The 15757-nt window shown below is 41.5% G+C and overlaps 2 protein-coding genes across 3 annotated transcripts in view; both read right to left on the bottom strand.

Annotated features, from left to right (window-relative positions):
* Positions 1-1115: 1115 nt before the first annotated feature.
* smyd2a (SET and MYND domain containing 2a) lies at positions 1116-9419 on the bottom strand. The gene is made up of 12 exons (XM_086107448.1): positions 9160-9419; positions 7899-7962; positions 7709-7819; positions 7156-7216; positions 6270-6397; positions 5996-6063; positions 4611-4713; positions 4412-4522; positions 3413-3536; positions 3147-3321; positions 2946-3054; positions 1116-2806 (listed from the first exon to the last, which is right to left on the bottom strand). The coding sequence occupies exons 1-12, from the start codon at positions 9330-9332 to the stop codon at positions 2723-2725; spliced, it is 1311 nt and encodes a 436-aa protein (XP_085963574.1). The 5' UTR covers positions 9333-9419; the 3' UTR covers positions 1116-2722.
* A 777-nt stretch (positions 9420-10196) lies between these two features.
* Positions 10197-15757, bottom strand: part of galnt2 (UDP-N-acetyl-alpha-D-galactosamine:polypeptide N-acetylgalactosaminyltransferase 2) — a 49339-nt gene continuing 43778 nt past the window's right edge. For both annotated transcript variants that reach the window (XM_086107190.1, XM_086107191.1), the window contains exon 16: positions 10197-14282. In XM_086107190.1, the coding sequence (XP_085963316.1) occupies positions 14127-14282 (156 nt within the window). In that variant the 3' untranslated portion in view covers positions 10197-14126. The remainder of the gene's footprint in view (positions 14283-15757) is intronic.

Below are 15757 nucleotides of genomic sequence, written 5' to 3'. Positions count from 1 at the left end.
GCCACCATCAAAAGAAGGGTTAACAAAAAATTACAAAATAATACAAGACAACACATGAGACACAGACAATCGTGCAATCTTAACCACTCTCCTGCATACACTTTGTCTGAAGTAGTTATAGATAAAGAGGAGCGAATCAAAGTGTCCTTTTCACCCGTGGATCAAAGACGTCATGCTGCAATGTGCACACGTCTGCACACTATCGAGACTGTGGTATATTTTTTTTACTAATTTATAAAAGATATATTAAATACATGTTGTTCGAGCTAATCCCAAATAACCATTATGTTTACCAACGTTGTCTAATGCATTTTTAACAATCAGGACTAGTATGTGACAAATGGACGAACTCAATTTTATCTGATGTATTATTGTGTTAACAATCGTTAAACCAAGGTTAATAAAATGGCTTAAGTTTGTTTTGGTTGTAAGAAATATTTTGATAGTGATAAGTTAAAATAAATGGTACCGAAGGCACGAACTTGCTGACCGTTAGATTTAGGATTAGTCTGTCGTTAAACATGGAATTAAGCTACAAGTCAGCTTTACTCTGAATATTGAATTGGCACCGAGGGAAATATCGGGCAACGTGTTATATTGACACGACAAGGCATTCACCCAAATGTAAATATGAAAACTTACTTTGGCGCGATGCTTCTCGGCCACGATTGTTGACGAGTTTCGTTGAAAATTCAAATTCTAAAAAAACAAATCGCATTTCCTACAGCTCGACAGTCATTGGCTACAGCTCATGACGTACCTTGAACGCCGGACATGATTGGTTTAGACCCGAACCATTTCACAGTGCCACCACGTGGCGATGTGTTGTATGTGCATACATCTTTCAGCAATTTTTTTCCCCATTTCTTTTCGTTCTTCAAATGGATTCTTTTTTGCATTTTAGAGACATTCAAGATAGATACAACGATGAAATACAGTATAAGCTATGTATACAATAGAGTGATCATGGTATTTTGTTTCCTTTTACTTTTGTGTAGTTATATTCATATTGACATACGCAGTTTAAATAAATGACCAAAAAGGAGCCACACAACGCGTCATAAGACAATTCAATAAGGCAATTGCTGTCATTACTCCAAAATAAACACTACTAATTGTAATTGAAGACCATAATGCCATTTATTAGAATTCACTGACAAGAGTACAGAAAGATTTTAATGTGCATTCCACAAGTACTACAACCATCCATGCCTGACAAACTAACAGTTAGTTAAATGCAACCAAAACGCTTTTGCTCATGCAGAATTTACAGTGCATTGATTGGGCTTTTTTAACGTGTGCCACACGTTTAGTCTTGTTTTATGACATCACTGAGAAAGAGGCGCATTTATCTCAATTGTGCTGAATCACCGACAGCCCTTAAATGTAACTCTGCAATGCAGTTGCACAGCTCATCATGTCATGAACCCGATTTTACAGACCAGAGCCGATGTCACCTGTGTGCAGACGTTGCTACCGATTGTGAGACAAGAGGTAAGCTGGACCCATGATTGAAAGAAGAAAAGTGGAAACGCTACAGATACATGCTGGCATTGCATGATTAAGATCCATCAAACTACTGGCATAAAACTGAAGTTTGCCACAAATGACATCATCTTGTTTTAACATGAACCCTGCATTTTAAAACGCAGTAGAAGTGATATAGTCTTTGTAACGCAGTCTCAGAAATGATTTCCAAAAGAACTCATTCAAAGTTTAAGAATTCAGCAGCAACATTCCACGACGAGCCAATAATTCAACTCAATTGTTAAAACGTATGCAAACAGTAGCTGACTACAACACAATGACATTCTGGTCAAATACTCAGCTTCATAAATATTTAGAGGAGAAAAATAAATAAATACCGTTTGTTGGGCTTGACAAACTTGCTTAAACAGATGGTTTTGCTAGCCTCAGGCCAGCAGATATCTTACACATTTTGTACTGTATTGTTCAATTACCGGTACTGTAAATATTCATTCAAGGACATCCCCAAAACGTATTAGAAATTCTGACATTACAAACATGAAGCTCAGTTTTGATTGACGTCAAAGCGGGATTAATTGTAAAATATGTATTTGGAAGTGTTTTCTGCCATCGCTTTGTGCAAGTGTACCTAAATGTGTTTGATGAATGTCCACTCGGAACAGGACAATTCACTAAAGCCCGTGGTGTTTTTGGTCAACAAGCCTCATACAAACAACAACAACAAATTATAAAGCATGCAGGTCTTCTTTTTTTTTTAAGCTAAAGCAAACATGACAGACACAAACCAAAAATTCACTGACCCATGACAAGTGTTCGTATTTTCTCTTTTGTTGCTACAGAGTCCCTGATGATGTACGCTCAGTCTTTAGATTAAATTACAAACGAGAATTTAAAGACATAAGAAACACCAACCAAGACGAGACATCCGTTTTGTCCAGAAGGCATTTTGCAAGGTAGAGTCAAAATCCTCTTGTTACAAATGATGCTGATATAAAGTCAAAGAAATGGCCCACAACAGACCCCAAAAAACCGAACTCTTTGGAAATCATTTTCCTTTTAAGTGTGCCAGTGAAAGATGGCTGATGAAAGTGCTTGTACTCATCTTCAGCAAAAATTTGAAGAGATGACAGCAAATCGCTTCTGAAGCAAGACAAAGAAGATGGAAAAAAAAGGCCCATGCCATGTAGTCAGTGTGTGTGCTTTCCTCTCCTTGGTTATTGATTCCTTTTGCTTTTTATTTCTGCTCCTCAATCTCCCGTTTGACTTCTGCAACATAATGGTGATCTTTCCCATGAGCCACCTCCATGATGGCCAGTGCCTGCAAATAAGAAAAGGTGATGCTTTTCCCTGCTTAAGCGTTCACAACCATAAAACTCTCTGGAGCATGTTTTCCCAAATGTACTCTACATTTATTTATTTAATGCAGTCTACCACCAGAACAGAATGTGTTATCATACCTTCTTCAGAGCTTTGACTCCTTGTGTCTTCTTCTCCAGCCCCAAATACAAGCGACCCAGCTTCAGATACATGGATGCCACATTCAGAGAGTAAGCCGGGTAGTGCACACTGCAGAGAGCAAGGTTATCAAATTAGTGGCTAGTATGTGAATGTGAAGCAATGAACTGTAGGGACAGTCATAACCATACTGGATGTTCTACCTGTATGGCTGTATGATTTTCTCCCCGTAGTTCATGGCTCCATCCCAGTCCTGCATGTAGAGGCAGACACCCATGGCTTGATACATCATGTGCAGCATGTAGACGTTTGTGTCTGCAAATATGGTGCCCATCTTCTCCTGACTGAGTTCACACATTTCCAGCAGCTCGCTCGGGCGTGCGAGAGAGAGAGTCAAGGGGTCACGAGTGAAGTTATCGAACTTATTTAAGAATAAAAAGAAAAAAATGTGAGGAGTGGAAAAGGATATTCTTATAATGTTTTGCTCTCCTGAATTCCTCGATGACATTCTTGGCGTATCGGACCATGGCTCGGATTTCCTCTGGCTCAGGTGCTCCGGAACTCAGCTTCCGGATTTCCGTCTTCTCTTTATCCTATGATCAAAGAGAGAAACATGACTTCATAGATCATAGGATCTTTTATTGAATGGGTTGTGAATGAAACAAAAAAGTGCTTTGAGCAATTTCAAATAAATTCTTCAGTCGTCAGGTTATTTGAAAATGTATAAGAACACAATCATTTAACATGCAACAAATTAAACTTGGGTAGAATTTGATTGCATTATTATTTTTTCTTAGTGATTTATTCTTGACTTTCAGCATATAAAAGAACTCAGTCATTCAACATGTTATTACAAAGATGAATGAGGGCCTATTCGAAGGTCCACATTTACAGTGACTATGCAAAGTTTACAGACCCTTGTTCAAATGCTAAGCTTTTGTAATCCCCCCCCCCAAAAAAAAAAAACGAGATCAATCATTGCAAAACTCTTTCCACCAATTATTGTGATCTATGACGTGTACAATTAACTGAAGGAAAAAAAACTTTTTTTAGAGGGGAAGTAAACATGAGAGAAAATGTGCTTGCAGAAGTGTGCACACCCTATCTGGGGTTATGGCTGGATTCAGAATTACCCAATCACATTAAAATTCATGCAAAATGGGAGTCAGCACACAAGTGTTACTGATTATCGTTTAAAGTGTCTCGATTAACCCTAAATCCAATGCAGATGTTCCAGTAGGCGTTTCCCAATTCTGTCACATTGTCTCAGTTGTTTTGTTTTCCCTTCAAAAAGTTTTTTTTTTCTTCAGTTGTATCAGGTTATAGGTCATATTAATGGTGGAGAATGTTTAGAAACTATTTTGGTGTGATCTTTTTAATTTCACAAAAAAATTATCATATGAACAGGGGTGCTATACTGCGACTTTTTATATCCACTATTTGTGTGCATGTAGGCAGACACTCGTACCTTTGACTTGGTTGTGCACTCTGTACACTGGCATGTGAAGAAGTAGGATTCTAATAACCTTTCCCTGCGGTCCTCTGTAGGGTAAAGCAAGTCGATGTAACTGTTAAAGACCTGAGGAAAGGAAACAAACACCTGTGAACCCAAACTGGCCTTGATTCGGAATAGATGTGATCGAGTATGTGTGTGAGTAGACGCTTACCTCTTCTCCAGGGCTGATCTCCTTCACAGCTCTTACTTCTGCCACTGTGCCTTTGTATGTCACAATGACATTTGGACTGCAGCTGTGGTTCATCAGTGCTACGCTGTAAGGAATCGCGTCAGAATAATGAGTGGAGAATGGCCATGGGAAGGAACATCTACTTGATTTAATACAGAACGTGCTGTCTAATCTGAATAATTCCAAAGACTTTAGGGAGAATATTCTATGGACTGACAACACAAAAGTTGAACTTTTTGAAAAATATTTGTCTTGTTACACACCTGCCGTTAATGTAACAATGTTTCAGAAAAAGAACATCCAACCAAGAGTCAAATATGGTGGTGGTAGTATAATTGCCTGGGGCTGCTTCTATTTCAGGACCACGATCACATGCTCTGACTGATGAAACCCGAATTCTGCTTTCTTTACTAGAAAATCCTGTGGGAGAACATTTGGCCAAATGTTCGCAATCTCAAAGTGCATTTGAGTTTTGCATCACAACAATGACGATGATCAAAAACATCGCAGTTGGTAAACTGCCAAATAGCTGAAAAAACACAAAATGAAGGTTATGGAGTGGCCAAGTCAAAGTCCAGATCTGAATCTGATTGAAATGCTGTGGCACAACCTTGAAAGGGCTGTTCATAATCGAACCCTCCGGTGTCACTGAATTAAAGCAATTGTGCAAGGAAGAGTGGGCCAAAACATTTCCACATAAATGTGAAAGACTCTTTGCCAGTTTAAAAAAAAAACGAAATCAAGAAGGGGGCATCCAATTTTTCACATCTCTGTATGATGCCAATGAACATATGCGACAGAACTTCCTGCATCGTATTACTTTTATTTGCATATGTCCTCTTTTCTTACGTTATTTGGTCATTTCAGGGATGGCAATGGCTACTGATGAAAAAAAATCGGAAAGGGGCGTGGCCTGGACGGGGCGACCAATCACAACAAGTAAGACATCATACACGTCCAATCGCAGCGTTGTTTACAATCGGAAGATGGAAAGACTGATCGGGAGAGCTCGTGAAAACTCGACGATAAGGTACCTGACCCCCTCTAAAATGTTCTCAACGGATTTAGACGATTCACAAAAATGATAAATTTAAGAAATAAAACGGCAGATTTCCGCGTATCCACTGGAAATTGCCATCCCTGTCATTTACTTTGTACTGCGATCACGCATGTGTCCAATGTGAGCCGGGACAAATTACATGTTTGTGCTTCATCTTCGTTTAAAGTATGCTGGTTAAGGACTAGATCAAACAAATGCCCCGAAGATATCTATAAGAATGAAGATCAAATTGGTTGTCCAAAAAAAAAAAAAGAAAGAAAAATTACATTAATAGCATTAAGTTAAAGGATGACACTGGTGTACTTACTCTGGAAAAACAGCTGATCCCAAATGTGAGAGCTCCTCATCCTCTATTGTGAAACCGTTGCAATTAACCTGCACAAAAAAGTAACAGCAACAGTCAGAAGATGGACAACAGCAGCCCTGAGTAAAACTGACAAGTCTTTCAACACATTACTTGAGGCATGTCAGACAAACAAAAATGCGCCATCAAGTCTCTCTTCTTTAATTAACACTCATTCAATTTGAAAGGCAACACTGTTTACAGTACAGTGTATGCATGAGTAAATAAGGCAACAAACTTGTGCAAAGAGCTCAGTGAGTGCCAGGTCATCGGGGATGTTGCTGATGTGGTGGGCGTAAAAGTGGTGCAGGGCGGCGATGTCCGTTTGGTTCATTTCATCCTTCTCGCTGTCCATTTTGTCGAGATCTGGGAGAAAACATCAAAGAACAAGACAAGGGATGGATTTCTTTTTTGGGGTTGTTGTCACATCACCAACTGTGTATACATCACGGCCAGAACTGAATTCACCTCCAACATATAAATATGATTTAAGGGGGAAAAAAAAAATCATGATCACCACGCAAGACAGATGGTGTTTGTGCTGCAAAAACACCCAGTACAATCGCACCATTCGTATCATATGGTGTCGCAGTATAGCACACTGTAAAGCGATGCCATGTGACATTGTTCAGTCTGCGTTTGAAAACATTTGCACTCTAAACACCTTCCTAGGGGGGAAAAAAACTCCATTCACTTCTGCAAGCGTATGCTCAACTACTTCATCATTGATTACCTCGCTCAAGGGCACAGTTTGAGTAACGTTTTCTGGAGAACATGAAATTACAGCATTAGGAGTCTTGGGATTTAAGTCCCAGTGTGCTGCACATTTTGAGTGAAAGAAAGCGAGAGAAAAAGGACCGGCGGCTACAGTGGAGTCTCAAATAGACACACTGCTAACACTATTATAACTATTTAAGTCACACGCGCAATTGGAGGAGGTAATTTGATACTGCAGCTGAATGCAAGTAGGTTATGGAGATGTCTACTTTACTAGTTTAATTTAATTAGCTATGCTTTGCAAAAAAGTGCTCGAGGTACAAAGATTACCAACATGATTTTTATGAAACTTGGCATAGTGATGGTTCATGTGTCAATGTAGTTCAGACAAGCACATCCATACTCACGTGCTTCAAACTCTTTGAGCAGAAGTAGTCTTTCTGAAGGTGTGCGGTCTGTTGTGACTTTCTGTAAACATGACATGAATTCAATAGCAAAAAAAGAACATTATAAACCAGGTTTGTTGGAACAAATCACTTTTCTGTGAGCTCAGCTGCCTGGAACAACAGCTGGAGAGCCACAGTATTGACTGCAGACATGTTGGCTTTCCCTAACACTGGATTGACAACAACGACAGAGAAGCCTTGAAGACGACTCATTCTGCGTGACTAGTCGACATAGACGTTCAGATTTAATGAGAAATTTTCATATATGAAATCAGCATCATCTGTCCCAAGGTGACCATAAAAACCTTATTAATTGTACGAATATTAGTATCTGTACTCATGCTCCCAAAAATGTCCTGATACTAAAAATACTGATAAGACTTTACCACCCTGACATGACATCTGGGCATGTGGAGTAGTAGCCATTTCGGCCTTGAAAGTAAACATAGATGACAACACTGTTACATGACTAAATTGTCCAAAGTGGCCCGGTGGTTGGAGACCACAGCTCGACCTGTTTCATGATGATTCTGGCCACCAGTCTGACAGTCTCTGAGGGACACCAGTTCTCCCCATAGGCACACATGGCGACGCACTCCAGCTTGTGCATGGGCCAATCGCCTCTCTGCGTGCATACAGAAACACAATAAGCAACCTCATGACAGTGTAATAAAAATATATGGACAATAAATAATGGGAGTTACCTGGCAGTCAATGTTGCAATAATAGGCCTGCTTACATCTTCCACATTTAGAAAGGTCTTCTTTTCTGTAATGAATCAAACGCATTATTGATGTGAGTATTTTGATCTGTTTGCGTGTGTGTGTGTGTGTGTGTATAAACTGACAGAACCATAGTTTATAGACAGCACAGAACTAACTTGCGTATACTGTATATTTTATTGCATAATGGACACACACTTAAACCCTCTCTTCAGAACTTTTCTTTTGCATCGCAACTCTGTAGGGATTGTATTTTTAATATTTCAACCGAACAAAATGAAGCAAATGTACAACACACACACCCCTGGCCTTCTCTTCTCTGCTCCACTACTGGGACACATGGGCAGCTATATTTAGCGATAACCTTTCACTGCTCCACAAACCTTCAAGTAGCATGGGCACAACATGCATGCGCGTGAGGCAATAAAATAATTTAATAATTAAATGACGATACTGTAGAAATTAATTGAATGTTTCCCGTTTTGCCTTCTTTCGCTAAAGACAACCCCTAAAACATTTTTTTCCACACGCCCCTAGTGAGGACGTTTTTCAGCAAACACGTTCACTTTGTTATTTGGGGGAAAAATGTACAGTGTGTTCCTAAAAAAATTGACAGTTTCGTGGCCTAATAACATAGCGAATTCTTGCTCAACTAACTCCAATTTTAAACTGAAAAAGTTTACAGTTAAAAACTCAACCAATCTGTATGCTGAAAAGTGTAAATAAAGTTGAAAGTGCACAGTGAGCTTCCAAAGACCTCAACAATGGATACATGTTTGTGTAGGGTACCACATGATGCAGTTGGAAGAAGTGAAATGAGCAAAACAAAACAAGTGTCCATTAAAAGAGTGATTTCGGCCTAATGAATGAGAGGTAGTTTAAATCGGATTACGTAGTTAGCTTGTGAGTGAAATGGAGTTTATCGTACAACCCCAGGTGCACGTGAGTGAACGTCTCAACATGACTGATAGACAATACATGTGATAGACAATACATGTGATCCGTTGCGTTAGCAATCATTCAGCTTTGCGGTAAAAACAATATCATCTGCAGTGATAAATGTTGAGCTAATACACTGCACTTGACTAACCCAGTCAATTGCGCTGGGTGGCCACGGAGGGGTTTGAACGCTAACCCAGCCTAAGCGACGAAATGGACATGTGTCTAACTTTCAAATAAATAATTCATGTTAGATAAATAAATAATAAACAACAATACGAGATGGTTGCTAGCGGAGTGTTACCTGGTGAAACAGTGCTCGCAGTGCGTTCCTCGCTCGCTCTCGGTCAGCACGTACGAGTAAGCTGGGCAGGCGAACACCAGCTCCCCCAACGCGAAGTGCCTCAATGCCCGCAGACCTCGGCCCCTGTCCGGGTGAACGAACCGCTCCGTCCCCTCTATGCCTTCATTCTTCATGGTTCCCTGTACTGTTCCACCGGAGGTGCGTTTTGCTACGGACTTTACAGAGATCAGCTTCAGGTTTTTGATGCGATGCTTCTTCTTCTACGGCGCATTACGTACCTTGTTAATGCGTTTACCCTTTCGCCTCCCTGGTGGACAGATGACAATACAACAGGCATAGTGCATACTAATCTCACAATTTAACAAAGAAAAAAAAAACATTACTTCTGTCTTAAATTTTCTTCCTCATAGTTGTTTTCGTCTCAATCCTATGATGCCGTGTCTAACAATTCAGGAAGTCGGATCAATTTTGCACACTTAGAAGTCTCTCTCTCATACAGGTTTTCGGTGTTTTTCTGTGTCGATATGAACTTGGAGCTCTCCGACCAGCACCTTTATTAGACATTTACCTGCAAGATTCGCAGTTAACTTTTTTCGTGTATCGTCATTGTCCTCGACTCTGAACCGTTAGTCAGGTGCAGACTGGCTACAGTTGTATTTGGCTTTTTTTCCACCCTTAAATCTGACGCATCAATCCCATTTCAGCAGCAACACGTTGGCAATCAAATTTTAAATTCAGCGCGCCTGCTGCGCGAGCAACCAGTTCAGGGTATACTGCCCAAAGACAGTTGGGATAGGCTACAGACCCCCCACCCGCGACCCTTGTGAGGATAAAGCGGATCGGAAAATGGATGGATGAATACACATTGATGTTATGAAAGACGAAAAGCACAAGAAAGGTGACGAGTAAAAAAAAAATTAAACAGGATGGTAATTTCATGATGCATCAGCCCAGTGAAAACAAAGCAGCAGAAATCAGTGACTTAATCATGCAAGTCATAATACGATCAGGGACGCACACCAAAATACGTACTCGACTCGTTTCAAAAATGTTTTTATACAAATGCATTTAAGTTAATCATTTTTCCCCTCATTCAAATTTTGCAGTGTCTATAAAAGAGGGAATGCTGCACACTGTGACAAAAACAAAACTTGCCAGTAACCTGGGGCTGGGTACACTGTTCATATATGTACATACTGTACACAGATTAGGATGAAGGTATCTCCAAAATATCCACTTTTACATGAGAGACCACAAAGCATCAAGTTCATGTCCTTTAATTTTTAGATATTATCGATTGTTGAGAATTCAAGCATGGGACACACTTGCTGACCATCGTCATATTTTAATAACTAAAGGTTGGTCAGTTAAAACGGATGCTAATCGAATAATTAGGATGAGCAATAATTAAGCAAATAAAAATGACAATTGAATCAAACTGGATTGTTACACCTCCTTTCTCTTTTCCACAGAATTGCATTTAATCCCGCGTCATTTTGAAACTGTGACGCATGCTTTGGATGTTCTTGTTACAAGTATTAAGACATTAATTAGGAAGTTGAGAGGTTTATACCCTGTGGAAAACACATCCTGTCAACACGTTCTCATTCATCATGCAGAAAAAAAAGAAAAGAAAAAACAGGAAGAAACTTTGGCACGGTGTGCTCAAGATGTAAACATTCAATCATCCAATCAATGGTATTGTGTTGTCTTTTTAAATAAAAGGCATTGAGTTAAATGGTTCTGGTTCAAAAAGACTTGCAGACTGTGTTGCCATGGTAACTCTGATAGGTACAGTTGGATTTCAAATGGCTGAGCAGAGAACAGTTCATAAAAGCAACAACTATTAATAACGAATCGACCTAAAACTCTTTGGTGGCACATCATAGGTTTTAGTCCACAGGGAGTGAACCGTTTTCTTAACAAGACCCATTTCAGTCATGCAAAAGTCCTCAGGGAGCCACATTATTTGTATGAGAAAATATGAGGCAATCAAATATATTTGTTTGTGGAACTGCATGGCGGACCGGATTACATCCACTCGTGGTCCGTCCATGGCCCACAGGATGCAGGTTCCCCATCTGGTTAAGAAAAATGTCATTTTCAACTCTTCCAGTTTCTACTGTGTGGCAATAGAGGGCGCTGTGCACCAAACAAACATTTGCTATTCTTCACGAAGGTTTCTATGCAAAACAACAATTATGTGATTTGAAGAAATCTGCACAAGACTGAAAACACGGCAGCATGAAAACTACACTGTCTACTTTTTAATATTGAATTTCCACCATCTTGTGTGTGGGGTTGCCATGATATTACAATAATGAACAGAGAGAGTGCTTTAAAGTGTTACTTATACTTGATCATACTTTATCTGGTTGTCTAAAATTTATCTCTAAAGATAAAAATGTTGAGATAACGCAACAGAAATTAACTTTCTTTTGCATTTGCCCAAGCACAATGCACCTGAAAACATCAACATTTGAGTTTTAAACCTCGGAATTAACGGACATTTGGGTCCTCTGAGTACAGTACAGTCACCATGGCAACAGGGCCCTCCTCACAACCAAGCTCTGTATCTGAGATACCCGTGGGCCACGGGTGCTGGCAGCCCAGCGCAGGAAGCCGATCAGGTGTCAGGATCGGCCCTGTAAGCAGCTGCAGTGTCAACATGGTCACCTCAACTGAAGTTTAAGACAAAGGAAAAGACAGAACAAAATTGGCCCATGACGGACAACATTTGGTAAGAAAAGAAAAAAAAACAATGTGAGATGTGGAGAAAATTCTGGAGAAATTGAACCGGTAATCTTTTATGACACACTAGCATTGCTGTCCGAGGACAACATTGCGAATCCACTCACTCATTTGGACGTCATGTAAAAATCATGTTCTCCTGCATGCACCGTTAAGTGGCGAGCTATTCAACAAAACCATTTGTTATTCAATGAGTACTGTACTCCATCACCATCACCACCGCAACTGTCCTTCACAATAGACCACACCTCCTCGTTTCACTTTGTACCGGAGTCTCAAAATGAGATTGCTTGTTTTAATGAAGCAAGCATAATACTTTGAAAGACTGACATTCAGTATTTTCTGGAGAAGTAAATCGGATGTGGCAAAATCAGGAGGGTGAATTAAAAATTAAAGAGGGAGTTTAGAATTAAAAAACACTTTATCATTGTTGTTTAAACACAACCTGTAAATACAGAAAACGTGAGCACAAATCATGACTGTCCTTTAAAAAAAAAAAAAAAGGTAAAGGGGCGGCTCAGACTACTGTCGAGCCATAATTACTGTTGAAGCAAATGGCATCTTTGACAACACACGATTTCAATGTAAAATCTAAATACATTGATGACGCAATGTGCTTCGTGGAAAATTGTTACACATTGCTACAAGCTGAAAGAAAAACAAATGGCCATCATGTTCGGAAACGCTCTTTACAAATCTACGCTAACATTTGAAAACAAACAACATACAGTACATTGTGGTGCATTTGCCTTTGGTGCTTCAGTTGTTGGCGGTTCGTTAATTAAACGCTTTGCGATGTCATCGGACAGCAATAAAACTGTATGGACCATAATTGTTTGACAAAACTATTAATTATTTTAAATGACACTGCATCTGTTCTGTCATAACTTCACCAAAAACAGTTTGTCCCATGTTGAGTCACTGCACAGCTACAAACATGCACAATTTGAACACGATCCACGTAAGAATATAACCTGTGCTCCTTTCACTTAACATCTATGCAGCTGCGGGTGTGGTTGAGTTCCCCCTGTGGGATACAATAAATCAATTGGACAAACATCTTACCAAGTGTGGTGCTTCAGGTCAGACCTACCATAGAGAAACTAATAGGAGTTGGGGGTGATAATAAAAGCTCCACTATTTATTCCCGTTACCTCTAGAGAGAAACTGCCGTAACAGTAAACAACACAAATTCCGTCTGATGTGCTGAGCAACATAAAATCGCAATGCAAACAGAAATTGTATAAAACGGAGGCGCTCCTGAGGGAGTAGCCGAAGAGCAGCAAGAGTAAAGAAAAGACATCAGTCCTCTAGAGTTCATTGTCCTTGCAGTTTTTTTCCCAATTTGCCTAAGAGAGGAAGAGTAAACAAAAAATAAGCTTCTAAGAGCTTCGTGCTGTGTTGTTGCTTTAAAGACAAAAAGAAGGATGCTAAAGTGCAGCAGCCAGTGCTACAGCCTGAGGAGAGAGCAGAACTCCCCGACTCCATGTTCTCCAAGAATTCCTTAGGAGCTTCGCTGTGTATAGTGAGGAAAAGTTCCTCCTCAACTTTTGTTGGAAAGGGGGGGGGGGCTGTAGGGCTGAAGATTAGTAGAATTTTTTTTTTTATCCACCTCATCGCTGCTGATCCTGTAAACCGATGCGATTCAACATAAGGACAAAAAGAAGAAAAAAAAACGTTTTCCTCCAATTGTGGCTAGGTTCGGAAAACCTTGTTTTTGTTAAAAAAAAAAAAAGCTCCTAGAAGCCTCCACAAATTAACAGTAATTAAAACATTAAAAAGAAAATAATAACAAAATAAAAACACAAAAGAGTTCATTTCCACCAGCACTGAAGAAAACAACCAACTTGGAGAATTCATGTTATTCTGCCTCCTGAACCATCAATGAGAAAAACACTGAGGTATGTAGTAGTTGGATGGAAAGCCTTCATCGCTTTTATCCCCCTCATCATCAGCGTCACCGGCACTGGTCCTCCCACAAAATATGGTCAGTTTCCTGTTTGAGGTCTACAAGGCTCTCAGCCGGTCTGTATGTTGAAGGGGGGAGTGGTGGTGTAGAAATGATCTCAGACCCCCTGGGAGGAGCAAGATGGACCCATTCATCCATCATGTTTGTCTTTCCCCTCCAGTCGACATCTTCTACAAGTTCTTAAAGTCAGTTGGTGTGTCATGCTCTTAGCAGAGGATGATGATGTCTAGTGGCAGTGTTTGTCCCCCTAGGACTGTAAATTCAGGGTGAACTTCCACTGCTGGCTCAGGTTGGGGCTGCACACCTCCACAGTGAGCCCACCCATGCGGGCACTGCGGCTGTCAAGACACAAGTTACTGCCCATGTGACGAAGCTTCGAGTTGGACTCAATCTGCTCCCATTTCTGCTCATAAAACAAGGCAGAGACGGCACACCATTAGCGGTTTGTAAGGTGGACATTTGACAACATGTTATGGGGGAGCAGGGGGCAGTGTGTTCCATAACTGGGGACCAGCAATTTTACTGGCTCTGCTCATTGTTTAAGACCTGGACCCTGAGACCTGAAGGAAACCGCGGCTGCCCCCAAATCATTCATACCTTGGTTCCGTTCAATCTTGTTAATTGATGCTGATTTGGAACACTCCATCTTATGCTATTCTAGGTTACCAGAATCCATCACAATGATGCAAAAGTTTTCATTTCCTCAAAATCAATTACAAAATGAACTACTCACAATGTATAACGGGTATTCGGGTACTCCGTGAGTCGTCACCTTACCGTGGTGGAGGGGTTTGTGTGTCCCAATGATCCTAGGAGCTAAGTTGTCTGGGGCTTTATGCCCCTGGCAGGGTCACCCATGGCAAACAGGTTCTAGGTGAGGGGCCAGACAAAGCACGGCTCAAAGACCCTTATGATGAGAAAAATATATGGACCAAGGTTTCCCTTGCCCGGACGCGGGTCACCGGGGCCCCCCTCTGGAGCCAGGCCTGGAGGTGGGGCTCGTTGGCAAGCGCCTGGTGGCCGGGCCTACACCCATGGGGCCTGGCCGGGCACAGCCCAAAGAGGCAACGTGGGTCCTCCTTCCCATGGGCTCACTACCCATGAGAGGGGCCAAAGGGGTCGGGTGCAATGTGAGCTGGGCGGCAGCCAAAGGCGGGGACCCTGGCGGTCCGATCCTCGGCTGCAGAAGCTAGTTCTTGGGACATGGAATGTCACCTCTCTGGCAGGGAAGGAGCCCGAGCTGGTGTGTGAGGCAGAGAATTTCCGACTGGATATAGTCGGACTTGCCTCCACACACAGCCTGGGTTCTGGTACCAGTTCTCTCGAGAGGGGTTGGACTCTCTTCCACTCTGGAGTTGCTCACGGTGAGAGGCGCAGAGCAGGTGTGGGCATACTCATTGCCCGCCGGCTCAGTGCCTGTACATTGGGGTTCACACCGGTAGACGAGAGGGTTGCCTCCCTCCGCCTTCGGGTGGGTGGACGGGCCCTGACTGTTGTTTGTGCATATGCACCAAACAGCAGCTCAGCATACCCACCCTTTTTGGAGTCCTTGGAGGGTGTGCTGGAGAGCACTCCTGCTGGGGACTCCCTTGTTCTGCTGGGGGACTTCAATGCTCACGTGGGCAATGACAGTGAGACCTGGAGGGGTGTGATTGGGAGGAACGGCCCCCCCGATCAGAACTCGAGTGGTGTTTTGTTATTGGACTTCTGTGCTCACCACGGATTGTCCATAACGAACACCTTGTTCAAACATAAGGGTGTCCATTTGTGCACTTGGCACCAGGACACCCTAGGCCGCAGTTCGATGATCGACTTTGTAGTTGTATCATCGGATTGCGGCCGCATGTTCTGGACACTCGGGTGAAGAGAGGGGCGGAG

The sequence above is a fragment of the Hippocampus guttulatus genome, chromosome 3 (assembly GCF_054856545.1).
Source record: "Hippocampus guttulatus isolate MCC_2025c chromosome 3, RoL_Hgut_1.0, whole genome shotgun sequence".
NCBI classification, from domain to species: Eukaryota; Metazoa; Chordata; class Actinopteri; order Syngnathiformes; family Syngnathidae; genus Hippocampus; species Hippocampus guttulatus.
Note: the sequence above shows the minus strand (reverse complement) of the source record. Positions and strands in the feature narration are given on the sequence as shown.